The 21,038-nt window shown below is 41.6% G+C and overlaps 1 protein-coding gene and 1 long non-coding RNA gene across 2 annotated transcripts in view; one reads left to right on the forward strand and one right to left on the reverse strand.

Annotated features, from left to right (window-relative positions):
• Positions 1-21,038, forward strand: part of rell1 (RELT like 1) — a 117,979-nt gene that overhangs the window by 92,165 nt on the left and 4,776 nt on the right. Inside the window, exon 4 of the mRNA XM_014206479.2 lies at positions 10,532-10,586. Within this exon, the coding sequence (XP_014061954.1) occupies positions 10,532-10,586 (55 nt within the window). The remainder of the gene's footprint in view (positions 1-10,531; positions 10,587-21,038) is intronic.
• Positions 1-21,038, reverse strand: part of LOC123743731 (uncharacterized) — a 116,477-nt gene that overhangs the window by 89,677 nt on the left and 5,762 nt on the right. Inside the window, exon 2 of the long non-coding RNA XR_006770560.1 lies at positions 11,484-11,544. This is a non-coding gene — a long non-coding RNA (uncharacterized lncRNA). The remainder of the gene's footprint in view (positions 1-11,483; positions 11,545-21,038) is intronic.

Genomic DNA, 21,038 nt, shown 5'->3' on the forward strand with positions numbered 1-21,038 from the left:
TGTCTCCTCCCTACTGACTACAATACTATAACTAGTGTCTATGGACCACTCTACTGTCTCCTACTGACAACAATACTATAACTAGTGTCTATGGATCACTCTACTGTCTCCTACTGACTACAATACTATAACTAGTGTCTATGGACCACTCTACTGTCTCCTCCCTACTGACTACAATACTATAACTAGTGTCTATGGACCACTCTACTGTCTCCTACTGACAACAATACTATAACTAGTGTCTATGGACCACTCTACTGTCTCCTACTGACTACAATACTATAACTAGTGTCTATGGACCACTCTACTGTCTCCTACTGACTACAATACTATAACTAGTGTCTATGGACCACTCTACTGTCTCCTCTCTCCTGACTACAATACTATAACTAGTGTCTATGGACCACTCTACTGTCTCCTCCCTCCTGACTACAATACTATAACTAGTGTCTATGGACCACTCTACTGTCTCCTCCCTCCTGACTACAATACTATAACTAGTGTCTATGGACCACTCTACTGTCTCCTACTGACAACAATACTATAACTAGTGTCTATGGACCACTCTACTGTCTCCTACTGACTACAATACTATAACTAGTGTCTATGGACCACTCTACTGTCTCCTACTGACTACAATACTATAACTAGTGTCTATGGACCACTACTGTCTCCTACTGACAACAATACTATAACTAGTGTCTATGGACCACTCTACTGTCTCCTCCCTACTGACTACAATACTATAACTAGTGTCTATGGACCACTCTACTGTCTCCTCCATCCTGACAACAATACTATAACTAGTGTCTATGGTCCACTCTACTGTGTGCTACTGACTACAATACTATAACTTGTGTCTATGGACCACTCTACTGTCTCCTACTGACAACAATACTATAACTAGTGTCTATGGACCACTCTACTGTCTCCTCCTGACTACAATACTATAACTAGTGTCTATGGACTACTCTACTGTCTCCTACTGACTACAATACTATAACTAGTGTCTATGGACCACTCTACTGTCTCCTACTGACTACAATACTATAACTAGTGTCTATGGACCACTCTACTGTCTCCTCCCTCCTGACTACAATACTATAACTAGTGTCTATGGACCACTCTACTGTCTCCTACTGACTACAATACTATAACTAGTGTCTATGGACCACTCTACTGTCTCCTCCCTACTGACAACAATACTATAACTAGTGTCTATGGACCACTCTACTGTCTCCTCCCTCCTGACAACAATACTATAACTAGTGTCTATGGACAACTCTACTGTCTCCTACTGACTACAATACTATAACTAGTGTCTATGGACCACTCTACTGTCTCCTCCCTACTGACTACAATACTATAACTAGTGTCTATGGACCACTCTACTGTTTCCTACTGACAACAATACTATAACTAGTGTCTATGGACCACTACTGTCTCCTACTGACAACAATACTATAACTAGTGTCTATGGACCACTCTACTGTCTCCTCTCTCCTGACTACAATACTATAACTAGTGTCTATGGACCACTCTACTGTCTCCTCCTGACTACAATACTATAACAGGTGTCTATGGACCACTCTGCTGTCTCCTACTGACTACAATACTATAACTAGTGTCTATTGACCACTCTACTGTCTCCTACTGACTACAATACTATAACAGGTGTCTATGGACCACTCTACTGTCTCCTACTGACTACAATACTATAACTAGTGTCTATGGACCACTCTACTGTCTCCTACTGACTACAATACTATAACTAGTGTCTATGGACCACTCTACTGTCTCCTCCCTCCTGACTACAATACTATAACTAGTGTCTATGGACCACTCTACTGTCTCCTACTGACTACAATACTATAACTAGTGTCTATGGACCACTCTACTGTCTCCTCCCTACTGACTACAATACTATAACTAGTGTCTATGGACCACTCTACTGTCTCCTACTGACAACAATACTATAACTAGTGTCTATGGATCACTCTACTGTCTCCTACTGACAACAATACTATAACTAGTGTCTATGGACCACTCTACTGTCTCCTCCCTACTGACTACAATACTATAACTAGTGTCTATGGACCACTCTACTGTCTCCTACTGACTACAATACTATAACTAGTGTCTATGGACCACTCTACTGTCTCCTCCCTACTGACTACAATACTATAACTAGTGTCTATGGACCACTCTACTGTCTCCTACTGACAACAATACTATAACTAGTGTCTATGGACCACTCTACTGTCTCCTCCCTACTGACTACAATACTATAACTAGTGTCTATGGACCACTCTACTGTCTCCTACTGACTACAATACTATAACTAGTGTCTATGGACCACTCTACTGTCTCCTACTGACAACAATACTATAACTAGTGTCTATGGTCCACTCTACTGTCTCCTCCTGACTACAATACTATAACTAGTTTCTATGGACCACTCTACTGTCTCCTCCCTCCTGACTACAATACTATAACTAGTGTCTATGGACCACTCTACTGTCTCCTCCCTCCTGACTACAATACTATAACTAGTGTCTATGGACCACTCTACTGTCTCCTACTGACAACAATACTATAACTAGTGTCTATGGACCACTCTACTGTCTCCTCCATCCTGACAACAATACTATAACTAGTGTCTATGGTCCACTCTACTGTGTGCTACTGACTACAATACTATAACTTGTGTCTATGGACCACTCTACTGTCTCCTACTGACAACAATACTATAACTAGTGTCTATGGATCACTCTACTGTCTCCTACTGACTACAATACTATAACTAGTGTCTATGGACCACTCTACTGTCTCCTACTGACTACAATACTATAACTAGTGTCTATGGACCACTCTACTGTCTCCTCCCTCCTGACTACAATACTATAACTAGTGTCTATGGACCACTCTACTGTCTCCTCCTGACTACAATACTATAACTAGTGTCTATGGACTACTCTACTGTCTCCTACTGACAACAATACTATAACTAGTGTCTATGGACCACTCTACTGTCTCCTCCTGACTACAATACTATAACTAGTGTCTATGGACTACTCTACTGTCTCCTACTGACAACAATACTATAACTAGTGTCTATGGACCACTCTACTGTCTCCTACTGACTACAATACTATAACTAGTGTCTATGGACCACTCTACTGTCTCCTACTGACTACAATACTATAACTAGTGTCTATGGACCACTCTACTGTCTCCTACTGACTACAATACTATAACTAGTGTCTATGGACCACTCTACTGTCTCCTACTGACTACAATACTATAACTAGTGTCTATGGACCACTCTACTGTCTCCTCCCTCCTGACAACAATACTATAACTAGTGTCTATGGACCACTCTACTGTCTCCTCCCTCCTGACAACAATACTATAACTAGTGTCTATGGACAACTCTACTGTCTCCTACTGACAACAATACTATAACTAGTGTCTATGGACCACTCTACTGTCTCCTCCCTACTGACTACAATACTATAACTAGTGTCTATGGACCACTCTACTGTTTCCTACTGACAACAATACTATAACTAGTGTCTATGGACCACTCTACTGTCTCCTACTGACTACAATACTATAACTAGTGTCTATGGACCACTACTGTCTCCTACTGACAACAATACTATAACTAGTGTCTATGGACCACTCTACTGTCTCCTCTCTCCTGACTACAATACTATAACTAGTGTCTATGGACCACTCTACTGTCTCCTCCTGACTACAATACTATAACTAGTTTCTATGGACCACTCTACTGTCTCCTCCCTCCTGAAAACAATACTATAACTAGTGTCTATGGACCACTCTACTGTCTCCTACTGACTACAATACTATAACTAGTGTCTATGGACCACTCTGCTGTCTCCTACTGACTACAATACTATAACTAGTGTCTATGGTCCACTCTACTGTCTCCTACTGACTACAATACTATAACTAGTGTCTATGGACCACTCTGCTGTCTCCTACTGACTACAATACTATAACTAGTGTCTATGGTCCACTCTACTGTCTCCTACTGACTACAATACTATAACTAGTGTCTATGGACCACTCTACTGTCTCCTACTGACTACAATACTATAACTAGTGTCTACGGACCACTCTACTGTCTCCCTACTGACTACAATACTATAACTAGTGTCTATGGACCACTCTACTGTCTCCTCCCTACTGACTACAATACTATAACTAGTGTCTATGGACCACTCTACTGTCTCCTACTGACTACAATACTATAACTAGTGTCTATGGACCACTCTACTGTCTCCTCCCTCCTGACTACAATACTATAACTAGTGTCTATGGCCCACTCTACTGTCTCCTACTGACAACAATACTATAACTAGTGTCTATGGACCACTCTACTGTCTCCTACTGACAACAATACTATAACTAGTGTCTATGGATCACTCTACTGTCTCCTCCCTCCTGACTACAATACTATAACTAGTGTCTATGGACCACTCTATTGTCTCCTACTGACAACAATACTATAACTAGTTTCTATGGACCACTCTACTGTCTCCTCCCTCCTGACTACAATACTATAACTAGTGTCTATGGACCACTCTACTGTCTCCTACTGACTACAATACTATAACTAGTGTCTATGGACCACTCTACTGTCTCCTCCCTACTGACTACAATACTATAACTAGTGTCTATGGACCACTCTACTGTCTCCTACTGACTACAATACTATAACTAGTGTCTATGGACCACTCTACTGTCTCCTACTGACTACAATACTATAACTAGTGTCTATGGACCACTCTACTGTCTCCTACTGACTACAATACTATAACTAGTGTCTATGGACCACTCTACTGTCTCCTCCCCTACTGACTACAATACTATAACTAGTGTCTATGGACCACTCTACTGTCTCCTACTGACAACAATACTATAACTAGTGTCTATGGACCACTCTACTGTCTCCTCCCTCCTGACTACAATACTATAACTAGTGTCTATGGACCACTCTACTGTCTCCTACTGACAACAATACTATAACTAGTGTCTATGGACCACTCTACTGTCTCCTCCCTACTGACTACAATACTATAACTAGTGTCTATGGACCACTCTACTGTCTCCTCTCTCCTGACTACAATACTATAACTAGTGTCTATGGACCACTCTACTGTCTCCTCCTGACTACAATACTATAACTAGTGTCTATGGACCACTCTGCTGTCTCCTACTGACTACAATACTATAACTAGTGTCTATGGACCACTCTACTGTCTCCTACTGACTACAATACTATAACTAGTGTCTATGGACCACTCTACTGTCTCCTCCCTACTGACTACAATACTATAACTAGTGTCTATGGACCACTCTACTGTCTCCTACTGACAACAATACTATAACTAGTGTCTATGGATCACTCTACTGTCTCCTACTGACAACAATACTATAACTAGTGTCTATGGACCACTCTACTGTCTCCTCCCTACTGACTACAATACTATAACTAGTGTCTATGGACCACTCTACTGTCTCCTACTGACTACAATACTATAACTAGTGTCTATGGACCACTCTACTGTCTCCTCCCTCCTGACTACAATACTATAACTAGTGTCTATGGACCACTCTACTGTCTCCTACTGACTACAATACTATAACTAGTGTCTATGGATCACTCTACTGTCTCCCTACTGACTACAATACTATAACTAGTGTCTATGGACCACTCTACTGTCTCCTCCCTACTGACTACAATACTATAACTAGTGTCTATGGACCACTCTACTGTCTCCTCCCTACTGACTACAATACTATAACTAGTGTCTATGGACCACTCTACTTTCTCCTACTGACTACAATACTATAACTAGTGTCTATGGACCACTCTACTGTCTCCTACTGACTACAATAGTATAACTAGTGTCTATGGACCATCTACTGTCTCCTACTGACAACAATACTATAACTAGTGTCTATGGACCACTCTACTGTCTCCTCCCTCCTGACTACAATACTATAACTAGTGTCTATGGACCACTCTACTGTCTCCTACTGACAACAATACTATAATTGTGTCTATGGACCACTCTACTGTCTCCTACTGACAACAATACTATAACTAGTGTCTATGGACCACTCTACTGTCTCCTACTGACTACAATACTATAACTAGTGTCTATGGACCACTCTACTGTCTCCTACTGACTACAATACTATAACTAGTGTCTATGGACCACTCTACTGTCTCCTACTGACAACAATACTATAACTAGTGTCTATGGACCACTCTACTGTCTCCTACTGACTACAATACTATAACTAGTGTCTATGGACCACTCTACTGTCTCCTACTGACTACAATACTATAACTAGTGTCTATGGACCACTCTACTGTCTCCTACTGACTACAATACTATAACTAGTGTCTGGACCACTCTACTGTCTCCTACTGACTACAATACTATAACTAGTGTCTATGGACCACTCTACTGTCTCCTACTGACAACAATACTATAACTAGTGTCTATGGACCACTCTACTGTCTCCTACTGACAACAATACTATAACTAGTGTCTATGGACCACTCTACTGTCTCCTACTGACTACAATACTATAACTAGTGTCTATGGACCACTCTACTGTCTCCTACTGACTACAATACTATAACTAGTGTCTATGGACCACTCTACTGTCTCCTCCCTCCTGACTACAATACTATAACTAGTGTCTATGGACCACTCTACTGTCTCCTCCCTACTGACTACAATACTATAACTAGTGTCTATGGACCACTCTACTGTCTCCTCCCTACTGACTACAATACTATAACTAGTGTCTATGGACCACTCTACTTTCTCCTACTGACTACAATACTATAACTAGTGTCTATGGACCACTCTACTGTCTCCTACTGACTACAATAGTATAACTAGTGTCTATGGACCACTACTGTCTCCTACTGACAACAATACTATAACTAGTGTCTATGGACCACTCTACTGTCTCCTCCCTCCTGACTACAATACTATAACTAGTGTCTATGGACCACTCTACTGTCTCCTACTGACAACAATACTATAATTGTGTCTATGGACCACTCTACTGTCTCCTACTGACTACAATACTACTACAATACTATAACTAGTGTCTATGGACCACTCTACTGTCTCCTACTGACAACAATACTATAATTGTGTCTATGGACCACTCTACTGTCTCCTACTGACAACAATACTATAACTAGTGTCTATGGACCACTCTACTGTCTCCTACTGACAACAATACTATAACTAGTGTCTATGGACCACTCTACTGTCTCCTACTGACTACAATACTATAACTAGTGTCTATGGACCACTCTACTGTCTCCTACTGACTACAATACTATAACTAGTGTCTATGGACCACTCTACTGTCTCCTACTGACAACAATACTATAACTAGTGTCTGGACCACTCTACTGTCTCCTACTGACAACAATACTATAACTAGTGTCTATGGACCACTCTACTGTCTCCTACTGACAACAATACTATAACTAGTGTCTATGGACCACTCTACTGTCTCCTACTGACAACAATACTATAACTAGTGTCTATGGACCACTCTACTGTCTCCTACTGACAACAATACTATAACTAGTGTCTATGGACCACTCTACTGTCTCCTACTGACTACAATACTATAACTAGTGTCAATGGACCACTCTACTGTCTCCTACTGACTACAATACTATAACTAGTGTCTATGGACCACTCTACTGTCTCCTCCCTACTGACTACAATACTATAACTAGTGTCTATGGACCACTCTACTGTCTCCTACTGACTACAATACTATAACTAGGATCTATGGATCACCTACAGTTCTCATGGTTATATCAGACCACTTGGTGCTGAGCTGTCTCCCTCTCCCATCACACTGTCTTTCACACTGCGAAGCTACAGGAAGAGGTGCTGTGTGTGTGTGTGTGTGAGTGACATCCGGTGAGAGGTGAGTAGGTCTGTGGTTCTACATGGTACACTAATTACTGAAGCTGCTGTGTGGTTTATAATAGATTGTAAACACAGTAGCTTCCTACAATGGTGGAATTAACCATCATCCAATTGTATAACAAGGTTATCACAAGTATATTGACAGCAACTGTACCGTTCCGTTGACTCACACAACATCACCTAATGAGGGTGACCTACGCACGAGCACACCCCTAAATTCTGTGCGTCAGTCTTGATAGGGCCGTATTGCCTGATGATGACGAAACAGGAAGTGTTCAAGTCAAAGCCTTTTCCTGCTCACGTTGGCATGCTGCACAAACCCTTAATACTGATTTAATACTCTCCTTCCTTCTAGGTGTGTTGAAATGCCCTCTGGTCAGACATGATAAGCGATTTAATATGATAGTAGGCTTCTAGTTTAGTACACAGTCCTAGTTTGTGGGGAAAATCGGGCTTATTTTGACTGACTAGAGGAAACAGGACGTACACATGGTCATGTGAAGTCCGGTTGGAAGTGACTCCGATGTTTCCACACGTCTTTCCTCGTCTTTATGGTTTAGTTATTCTACTCTGAAGTGTTGGCCAATACAGTGCCTTTGGAAAGTATTCAGACCCCTTGACCTTTTCTACATTTTGTTACGTTACGGCCTTATTCTAAAATGGATTATATTGTTGGTTTTTTTCGCTCATCAATCTACACACAGTACCCCGTAATGACAGCGAAAACGGGCTTTTTGAATTTTTGGGTCATTTCTTGAAATAAAAAGCTGAAATATTACATTTACATAACTATTCAGACCCTTTACTCAGTACTTTGTTGAAGCATGTTTGGCAGCGATTACTGCATCAAGTCTTCTTGGGTATGACGCTACAAGCTTGACACACCTGTATTTGGGGAGTTTCTCCCATTCTTCTCTGCAGATCCTCTCAAGCTCTGTCAGGTTGGATGGGGAGCGTCGTTGCTGTACAGCTATTTTCAGGTCTCTCCAGTGATGTTCCATCGGGTTCAAGTCCGGGCTCTGGCTGGGCCACTCAAGGACATTCAGAGACTTGTCCCGAAGCCACTCCTGTGGTGTCTTGGCTGTGTGCTTAGGGTCGGTATCCTGTTGGAAGGGGAACCTTCGCCCCAGTCTGAGGTCCTGAGCGCTCTGGAGCAGGTTTTCATTAAGGATCTCTCTACTTTGCTCCGTTCATTTTTCCCTCGATCCTGAATAGTCTCCCAGTCCCTGCCGCTGAAAAACATCCCCACAGCATGATGCTTCTACCACCATGCTTCACCGTAGGGATGGTGCCAGGTTTCCTCCAGACCAGAGAATCTTGTTTCGCATGGTCTGAGAGTCATTACGTGCCTTTTGGCAAACTCCAAGCGGGCTTTAATGTGCCTTTTACTGAGGAGTGGCTTCCGTCTGGCCACTCTACCGTAAAGGCCTGATTTGTGTAGTGCTGCATAGATGGTTGTCCTTCTGGAAGGTTCTCCCATCTCCACAGAGGAACTCTAGAGCTCTGTCAGAGTGACCATCGGGTTCTTGGTCACCTCCCTGACCAAGGCGCTTCTCCCCTGATTGCTCAGTTCTAGGGAGAGTCTTGGTGGTTCCAAACTTCTTCCATTTAAGAATCATGGAGGCATTGTGTTCTTGGGGACAATTCCTTTGACCTCGTGGCTTGGCTTTTGCTCTGACATGCACTGTCAACTGTGGGATCTTATATAGACAGGTGTGTGCCTTTCCAAATCATGTCCAATCAATTGAATTTACCACAAGTGGACTCCAAGTTGAATAAACATCTCAAGGATGATCAGTGGAAACACGATGCACCTGAGCTCAATTTCAATTCTCATAGCAAAGGGTCTAAATATGTAAACTATTTCTGTTATTACATTTTAATAAACTGGCAATTATTTCACAGTTTTCGCTTTGTCATTATGGGGTATTGTGTGTAGATTGCTGAAGGGGGGAAACGAACAATTTTAGAGTAAGGTTTTAACGCAACAAAATGTGGAAAAGGTCAAGGGGTTTGAATAATTTCCAAAGGCACTGGATGTGCCTATACTGCTAATCATGTGTACTTGAAGCTCATTGACATTTGCCCTCGTTTCTTCTAGGTTATTAATGATGTCATTTACATGTGTAACATTTTTTTTCTTTGAAAGTCATGTTGATAAATACAATTAAAAAAATAAAAAATCCTGTCCTCCATTATGTGGATGCTCTTGTGCCATACTTTCTGTCTTCGTACTTAGTAATGGCTTATTAATTATAGCCCTAATGTGTCCTACATTTCAGGAAGACGCTGTTGTTTTCATAATGCATTGTTTGCTGTGCCTGCGCACAGCCCACACCCAGAGGTTATATTCTGAGGACTGAATGTGCTCCCGTTAATTGAATGCAGTGCACCATTTGATTGTGTTGGGGCTTATCGGCTGCAACCATATTCCAATAAATGTTTCCCCTTTTGATGTCGCTTGCTCGTTCTCCTCGCTAATTCCCCTACGCCATATTTTTCTCTCTTTGTCTACACAGCGAACTCCGATGCCCTCCAAGCCATGGTTCCTGAAAACAGCATAGACTCAGAAGGGTAAGTATCCTGTCATGGCTTCTGTAGTGAACTCTGCTGCTGCTGACTACCCTACCCTCAGTCAAACTTTATCAGCACTATTTAAATATACATCAAATCTGAAAGTAACTCACTCTTAATGTTGTCTGATGTCATTAGCGTTGAGGCCTATTTGGGGTGGCAGGTAGCCCAGTGGTTAGAGCGTTGGACTAGTAACCGAAAGGTTGCTGGATCGAACCCCCGAGCTGACAAGGTACAAATCTGTCATTCTGCCCCTGAACAAGGCAGTTAACCCACTGTTCCTAGGCCGTCATTGTAAAACAAGAATTTGTTCTTAACTGACTTGCCTAGTTAAATATGAACATTTTCAGAAATTCCACCAAAGGGCTGGTTTCCAAGGATACAGTACCACTTGGGTGTCATTACTTTCCAAGCCACTAGATGGCAATGGTGTCGTTAGGTGGAAGTCAAGCCGGTCTCCCTCAGACATTGTTTATGGCTTGGTGAGTTTGGATTAAGGCCAGTACTTTTACGACTCACAATATCAATATGATCCTAACATTTTATATGGTCATTCTGATTGTGCAATCGGGACCAGTCATCTCAAAGAGACTGGAAATGAAACCACGGCTCCTACATTTATACTACCATTAACTTACTAAACAGCTCAGGATAGACAGACAGAAGCCTGATTCATAATCGTGACCTCTGACAGTTTCATTGAGAACGTCTTTGTGGCTGTGAATGGTAAGTAGGTCTGACTTTACAGTTCATAGTTAGGGCCTTGTCCATCAAAGAATACATACATGCATACATGCATACATACATACATGCATGCATGCATACATACATACATACATACATACATACATACATACATACATACATACATACATACATACATACATACATACATACCATCTGAAGAGCCAGGGAGTGCTGGCACTCACAACCATAAATGGTGCACAAGGAGGGATGACTGCAGAGGAAGAGAAGAGAAAGGGAGAGGAGGTATTTGTATGTGTGGGGTGACGGTCAGGATTAATAAATCGTAGCATGGCGAGGCAGGATGAGGTATGGCCACGGCATTGGGTGTTCCGGCAAAGTCCGCGGGACAGGACACCACTCATTTCCCAATGTGTGGGTCTTTTCAGTGTGCTTTATTGGCATGATGTAACAATGTACATATTGCCAAAGCTTATTTTGGATATTGACAATATGAAAATAATAAGAATCAAAATGTTAATGGGACAACAGTAACAACAATAACCAAGGGTCAAAATAACCATACATTGAACAATAACAATAATCATACAGTAGAGGAGATGTGCAGGTTTATTGGTCTGTCAGACACTGTCCCTCAACTTATGGCAGTCAGCAATGTAGTGCGCTGCCAACCCACAGCTCTATGCGTCCTCCCCCAACAGGACGGGTAGCCTATCCTCATCAGAGAGGTCTTTGAAACCTTGAATAAGGGTTTCACATTTGGGGAAATGACACTCTAATTGTTTAATATTTTTTTACATTTTGTCAGGAAATGCAGCTCTGTCTCAGGTTCTGCTGTTGTGCAGTGGTTGCACAGCCTTTCCTCTACAGGGAGCCAGGTTTTCCTGTGTCTACCCTTCTCAATGGCAAGGCTGTGCTCACTGAGCCTGTACTTTGTCAAGGTTTTTCTAAGGTTTTGATCAGTAACCATGGTCAAATAGTTAGCCACGGTGTACTGTCCATTTAGGGCCAGATAGCACTGCATTTTGCTTTGTGTTTGTGTTTCTCAATAAGCAATGTAGTTTTGTTTTGACTGTGTTGTAATTTGTTTTATTCTGATTGATTGGATGTTCTGGTCCTGAGGCTTCCGTGTGTTAGTAGAACAGGTTAGTGAACTCAGCCCCAGGACCAGCTGGATGAGGGGACTGAGGCGTCAGTGTGTTAGTAGGACAGGTTAGTGAACTCAGCCCCAGGACCAGCTGGATGAGGGGACTGAGGCGTCAGTGTGTTAATAGGACAGGTTAGTGAACTCAGCCCCAGGACCAGCTGGATGAGGGGACTGAGGCGTCAGTGTGTTAATAGGACAGGTTAGTGAACTCAGCCCCAGGACCAGCTGGATGAGGGGACTGAGGCGTCAGTGTGTTAATAGGACAGGTTAGTGAACTCAGCCCCAGGACCAGCTGGATGAGGGGACTGAGGCGTCAGTGTGTTAGTAGAACAGGCTTGTGAACTCAGCCCCAGGACCAGCTGGATGAGGGGACTCTTTTCTTTGCTCATCTCTTGGCATTGCAGGGCTTGGTAATGATATGAGAGGGGGGCACTATTCCAAAATGTAATTTATATTTTTTGAGTTTTTATAATTAGTGGAGATTGGCCTAATTCTGCCCTGCATGCATTGTTTGTAGTTTTCCTCTGGACATGTTGGAGAATCTTACAGAACTCTGCATGTAGTGTTTCAATGGGGTGTTTGTCCCATTTTGGTGTAATCTTCTTTTGTCTCGCTGCCATAAAGTACAATTGGTTCAATTAGTTTTAGCCAAATTTATTTTTAAACCGAAGTAATTGTAGTGTGTACAGTACTCTATATATTTTGTACCAATTGAGAACGTCGGTCTAATTCCCTGAGATCTGGATCTTCTCTGGAAAATCATTATTTTAGACTTTTTGGGGTTTACTGCCAGGGACCAGGTCTCTCTCTCTGTGTCTCTCTCTGTGTCTCTCTCTGTGTGTCTCTCTCTCTCTCTGTCTCTCTCTCTCTGTCTCTGTGTCTCTCTCTGTGTCTCTGTGTCTCTCTCTCTCTGTCTCTGTCTCTCAAATTCAAGCTGCTTTATTGGCATGAAAAACATTGTGTCAATATTGCCTAAGCAACAATGTATACAATATACATTGTAATAAAATTATAAACAATAACAAATAATAATATAAAATGGCAGTAAATAATACAAAATTAAATATAAAAATCTAAATATGGAAAATGAAACGATAATTAAGTAATAACTAAATAACGGTCATCTTCACCATTACATCAGTACTACAACTACTATCATCATTATTACTACTACTACTACTACTACTACTACTACTACTACTACTACTACTACAACTACTATCATCATTATTACTACTACTACTACTACTACTACTACCACTACCACTACCACCACCATCACTAAACTGCTATCATTACCATTACTACCCATACCACTACTACTACCACCACCACCATCACTAAACTGCTATCATTACCATTACCACCCATACCACTACTACTACCACCACCATCACTAAACTGCTATCATTACCATTACTACCCATACCACTACTACTACTACCACCATCACTAAACTGCTATCATTACCATTACTACCCATACCACCACTACTACTACTACCACCATCACTAAACTGCTATCATTACCATTACTACCCATACCACTACTACTACTACCACCATCACTAAACTGCTATCATTACCATTACTACCCATACCACTACTACCACCACCACCACCATCACTAAACTGCTATCATTACCATTACTACCCATACCACTACTACTACTACTACTACTACTACTACCACCACCATCACTAAACTGCTATCATTACCATTACTACCCATACCACTACTACCACCACCACCCCCACCACCATCACTAAACTGCTATCATTACCATTACTACCCATACCACTACTACTACTACTACCACCATCATCACTAAACTGCTATCATTACCATTACTACCCATACCACTACTACTACCACCACCACCATCACTAAACTGCTATCATTACCATTACTACCCATACCACTACTACCACCACCACCACCACCATCACTAAACTGCTATCATTACCATTACTACCCATACCACTACTACTACTACCACTACTAAACTGCTATCATTACCATTACTACCCATACCACTACTACTACTACCACCATCACTAAACTGCTATCATTACCATTACTACCCATACCACTACTACTACTACCACCACCATCACTAAACTGTTATCATTACCATTACCACCCATACCACTACCACCATCACTAAACTGATATCATTACCATTACTACCCATACCACTACTACTACCACCACCATCACTAAACTGTTATCATTACCATTACCACCCATACCACTACCACCATCACTAAACTGTTATCATTACCATTACCACCCATACCACTACTACCACCACCACCATCACTAAACTGTTACCATTACTACCACTACCACCACCATCACTAAACTGCTATCATTACCATTACCACCCATACCACCACTACTACTACTACTACCACCATCATCACTAAACTGCTATCATTACCATTACTACCCATACCACTACTACTACCACCATCACTAAACTGTTATCATTACCATTACCACCCATACCACTAGTACCACCACATCACTAAACTGATATCATTACCATTACTACCCATACCACTAGTACCACCACCACCACCATCACTAAACTGCTATCATTACCATTACTACCCATACCACTAGTACCACCACCACCACCACCATCACTAAACTGCTATCATTACCATTACTACCCATACCACTACTACCACCACCACCCCCACCACCATCACTAAACTGCTATCATTACCATTACTACCCATACCACTACTACTACTACTACCACCACCATCACTAAACTGCTATCATTACCATTACTACCCATACCACTACTACTACCACCACCACCATCACTAAACTGCTATCATTACCATTACTACCCATACCACTACTACCACCACCACCACCACCATCACTAAACTGCTATCATTACCATTACCACCCATACCACTACTACTACTACCACTACTAAACTGCTATCATTACCATTACTACTCATACCACTACTACTACTACCACTACTAAACTGCTATCATTACCATTACTACCCATACCACTACTACTACTACCACCACCATCACTAAACTGTTATCATTACCATTACCACCCATACCACTACTACTACTACCACCACCATCACTAAACTGTTATCATTACCATTACTACCCATACCACTACTACTACTACCATCACTAAACTGCTATCATTACCATTACCACCCATACCACTACCACCATCACTAAACTGATATCATTACCATTACTACCCATACCACTACTACTACCACCACCATCACTAAACTGTTATCATTACCATTACCACCCATACCACTACCACCATCACTAAACTGTTATCATTACCATTACCACCCATACCACTACTACCACCACCACCATCACTAAACTGTTACCATTACTACCACTACCACCACCATCACTAAACTGCTATCATTACCATTACCACCCATACCACCACTACTACTACTACCACCATCATCACTAAACTGCTATCATTACCATTACTACCCATACCACTACTACTACCACCACCATCACTAAACTGTTATCATTACCATTACCACCCATACCACTAGTACCACCACATCACTAAACTGATATCATTACCATTACTACCCATACCACTAGTACCACCACCACCACCATCACTAAACTGCTATCATTACCATTACTACCCATACCACTAGTACCACCACCACCACCACCATCACTAAACTGCTATCATTACCATTACTACCCATACCACTACTACCACCACCACCACCATCACTAAACTGTTATCATTACATTACCACCCATACCACTACTATTTGAAATGATAAACAACAATAATAATAGTAATAATAAGTAAGTTACTGCTTACTATGCGGATGTTATTATTCAGTGTCCCTCAGGCTATGGCAGGCAAATACATATTTGGCTGCAAGAGGAACCATTGCTCCTTTGCCCATGAGTATTTTTAGTTTTTCCTCTGGGTTTAATAAGTTAAAATTTGGAATAAATGTAGTCATTTTTGAGGAATATTTCTCACAGTAAAGGAGAAAGTGCATCTCTGTGTCTACCTCCCCTGTCATGCAGTGACCACATACACGCTCCTCTTTGGGTAGCCATGTCTTTTTATGTCTGCCGGTTTCTATTGCCAATCGGTGGTCACTCAGCCTGTACTTGGTAAGGATCTGTCTCTGCTTCGTATCTCTGACAGAGTAGAGATAATCAGCCAATTCATATTCTCTGTTTAGGGTCAGATAGCAATTTAGTCGGCTTTGGGATTTTGTTTCGTTTTTCCAATGTTGTAAATATGAGTCCTTTGATTGGTTCATGATTTTGTTTATTTGAATTATTTATTTTGAAGCAGTGCTGGTGTCAGCTTGGTTGGTGAGGTCCAACACCAGCTGACTGAGAGGGCTCGTTTCTGGGCTCAGCTCTTGGGTTTGAAGTGCTTTAAATTGCAGACTTGAATTTGGACTTGAATTTAGATGTAGCCAAAAATGTTATGATCTTTTCTGTATTTTCATTACTACTGAAATGCTGCCAATTCTGCCCTACATGCATTAGTTGGTGTATTTCTCTGGACTTGTAGGATTTTCCGACAGAATTCTGCATGTAGGGCTTCAATTGGATGTTTGTCCCACATTTTAAAGTCCAGTTTGAGTGGCCCCCAAACCTCACTTCCGTAAAGAGCTATTGGTAGGATTACACTGTCAAATATTTTGGTCCAAATTCTAATTGGGATGTTGATTTTGAATAATTTCTGTGGGCTTTTTCTTTGAGTGCATTCACTGCCATATTAAAGTTTCCCGATGCAGATATGGTCACACCAAGGTAGGTGTAATTTTTAGTGTGTTCAATGATGGTGTTGTTCAGGGTGAATTTATATTTGTGTTTCTGACATCTTCTTTTTTTTATTTATTTTTATTTATTTTTTTGAAATCATGATTTTCGTTTTTTGGAAATTTACTGCCAGGGCCCAATTATGGCAATATTGCTTTAGAATATTAATGTTCTGTTGAAGACCTTCTTTGGTTGGTGATAGAAGTACCAAGTCATCAGCATAAAGCAGGTATTTCACCTCTGTGTCAAATAGTGTGAGTCCTGGGGCTGGAGAATGGTCCCACATGTCTGCTAATTCATTGACATAAATGTTGAAAAGGTTTGGACTCAAACTGCAGCCTTGTCTCACACCTCGACATTGTGAAAATAATTCTGTTCTTTGGTTTTTGATTTTTATTGCACATTTGTTTTCTGTGTACATACATTTTATTAAGTCATACACCTTACCACCAAGCCCACTTTGGAGAATTTTGTAGAATAGCCCTTCGTGCCAAATAGAATCAAATGCTTTTTTAAAGTCAATAAAGCAAGCAAAGATTTTGCGCTCTTTTTTTTTTTTTTTTTTTTTGGTTGACGTGTTTATTAATTAGTGTGTGTAAGGTGTATATATGGTCAGTAGTGCGACGGTTAGGGAGAAAGCAAATTTGACATTTACTTTTTTTTCTTGAAGAAAGGTTTGAATTCTTGAATTCAAAATGCTACAGAAAACCTTTCCCAAGTTACTGTTTACGCAAGTTCCCCTGTAATTATTGGGGTCTGATTTGTCTCCACTTTTGTGGATAGGGGAGATGAGCCGCTGGTTCCAGACATCAGGGAAGCAGCCAGAAGTTAAAACCATGTTGAACAATTTAAGCACAGCATTTTGCAACTCAGGTGGGCTGTTTTTCAGCATTTCATTTCTGATGTTGTCTAGACCACGAGCCTTCTTTGCTTTAATAGATTTGAGCTTTTCATTTAGTTCTTGTTGGGTTATTGGGTAATCTAATGGATTTTGGTTGTTTTTAAATGACTGATTCAAGGATGTTCCATTTTTCTTTAATTTCTAATTGGTTCTGTTGTAAGTCTTTTTGTGCGAGGTTTTTGTATAGATTATCAAAATAAGTTGTCCAAATTCCTACATCTTGTATGGCTAATTCTTGTGGCTAGTTTGTGCTCAAATTGTTCCACATGTCCCTGAACTGATTTTGGTCAATTGCGTTTTCAATTTCATCAGGTGTCTTGTTGGTATAATTCAATTTCTTGCGTTTCAGTGTTTGTTTATACTGTTTCAAAGTATTCATATTGTAGCTCTGGGTTGTTTTGCTGCTTATGTTTTTCGCTTGACATTTGTCTTAGGTGTTTTCTAATTGTTTTACATTCATTATCCAACCATTTATCAGAAACTTTTTGTTTCTGATGTTGTATTTCTTTGGTTTTCTCAAATTTGCTTTCGATGCTGCTTTTTGGAATATGCAGTTGATGTTTTGAGTAGCCGAATTGACACCATCTTTATTATTTTGGTATTGTGAGTTATTCAAAAACTGTATAGAGTTCATCATTTCATTTGAGTTCAACTTTTCAATGAATCTCTCTGCACTGTTTGGAGCCCAACTGTACGATGGGTTTATGTTGTAGAGTTTTTATTGGGCTGTTTTTTTAATGAGTATTGCCGGTTAATTTCTTCAGAAACACGTTGATCTGACTGTGATCTGACAATGGTGTCTGTGGTCTGACAGTGAATGCACTAATGGAGGAGGGGTCAATGTCAGTGATGGCATAATTGACTACACTTGTCCCAAGAGCTGAGCAGGAAGTAAACCGACCTAAAGAGTCCCCTCTGACTCTACCATTAACCATGTACAGGCCTTAGGCTCGACAGAGATGCACTAACTCCTTCCCATTTTTTTGTTCAGTATTTGGTCAGGACTGTTTCTGTTATTTATAATAGGGCTACTGTACAAGGAGGGGTGTCCAAATATGTGGTGGTTACCTCCCGCATCATTGTAGTCAGGCTCAGAACCTGTTCTTGCATTGAAATCTCCACAAAGAAGCACTTTGCCCTCTCTTTCTATTTCTCGCTCACTCGCTCGCTTTCTCTGTCGCTCATTCTCTCTCACTTTTCTCTCTCTCTCTGTCGCTGTTTCTCTCTCTGGATGCGGTAGTTAACTTCCTGTCCTCGACTTGCTGCAGTGCTCTCGCTCTCTTCCCCCTCTCTCTCTCGCTCTCATCATTAATCCACACACTCTCAGCCCTGTTACTGTGCTAGCTCCATCCCTCTCTCCTTACCCTCTCCTCCACCATCCCTCTGTCTACATGTTTTGTCTGTGGGCTCTCCTGTTCTCCTCAGTTTTATCTTCCACTCTGAATCCCTCCTTTATCACTTCTCCCCCCCCTTCTCTTCAGCTGACTAAGTGTCTTGCGACAAAGTAACCTATTTTTTCATGTTGCTCTCTTTCCTCTCTAGCCCTCTATCTATGCATCTCTCTCTCTCTCCCTCGTCCTCCTCTCGCTTTTTCCCCTTCATCAGCCAAAGCTTCCAGGACAATTTCCAAATGCTATGGTAATGGAGACAAATAAATAAAAGTGTGGTGCTCTGATTCCCGCAGGCGCAAACAGCCACGGCGCAAACGTCTCTGACGCCACTTAAGTCCTTACACCTCTCTACACCAGGAGAACACACATTGGGTTAGTGATGGACAACAGTTCAGTCCTCTCTACACCAGGAGAACACACATTGGGTTAGTGATGGACAACAGTTCAGTCCTCTCTACACCAGGAGAACACACATTGGGTTAGTGATGGACAGTTCAGTCCTCTCTACACCAGGAGAACACACATTGGGTTAGTGATGGACAACAGTTCAGTCCTCTCTACACCAGGAGAACACACATTGGGTTAGTGATGGACAACAGTTCAGTCCTCTCTACACCGGGAGAACACACATTGGGTTAGTGATGGACAACAGTTCAGTCCTCTCTACACCAGGTGAACACACATTGGGTTAGTGATGGACAACAGTTCAGTCCTCTCTACACCGGGAGAACACACATTGGGTTAGTGATGGACAGTTCAGTCCTCTCTACACCAGGTGAACACACATTGGGTTAGTGATGGACAACAGTTCAGTCCTCTCTACACCAGGTGAACACACATTGGGTTAGTGATGGACAGTTCAGTCCTCTCTACACCAGGAGAACACACATTGGGTTAGTGATGGACAACAGTTCAGTCCTCTCTACACCAGGTGAACACACATTGGGTTAGTGATGGACAACAGTTCAGTCCTCTCTACACCAGGAGAACACACATTGGGTTAGTGATGGACAACAGTTCAGTCCTCTCTACACCAGGAGAACACACATTGGGTTAGTGATGGACAACAGTTCAGTCCTCTCTACACCAGGAGAACACACATTGGGTTAGTGATGGACAACAGTTCAGTCCTCTCTACACCAGGAGAACACACATTGGGTTAGTGATGGACAACAGTCCTCTCTACACCAGGAGAACACACATTGGGTTAGTGATGGACAACAGTTCAGTCCTCTCTACACCAGGAGAACACACATTGGGTTAGTGATGGACAACAGTTCAGTCCTCTCTACACCAGGAGAACACACATTGGGTTAGTGATGGACAACAGTTCAGTCCTCTCTACACCAGGAGAACACACATTGGGTTAGTGATGGACAACAGTTCAGTCCTCTCTACACCAGGTGAACACACATTGGGTTAGTGATGGGCAGTTGAGTCCTCTCTACACCAGGAGAACACACATTGGGTTAGTGA

The sequence above is a fragment of the Salmo salar genome, chromosome ssa07 (genome assembly GCF_905237065.1).
Source record: "Salmo salar chromosome ssa07, Ssal_v3.1, whole genome shotgun sequence".
Taxonomy (NCBI): domain Eukaryota; kingdom Metazoa; phylum Chordata; class Actinopteri; order Salmoniformes; family Salmonidae; genus Salmo; species Salmo salar.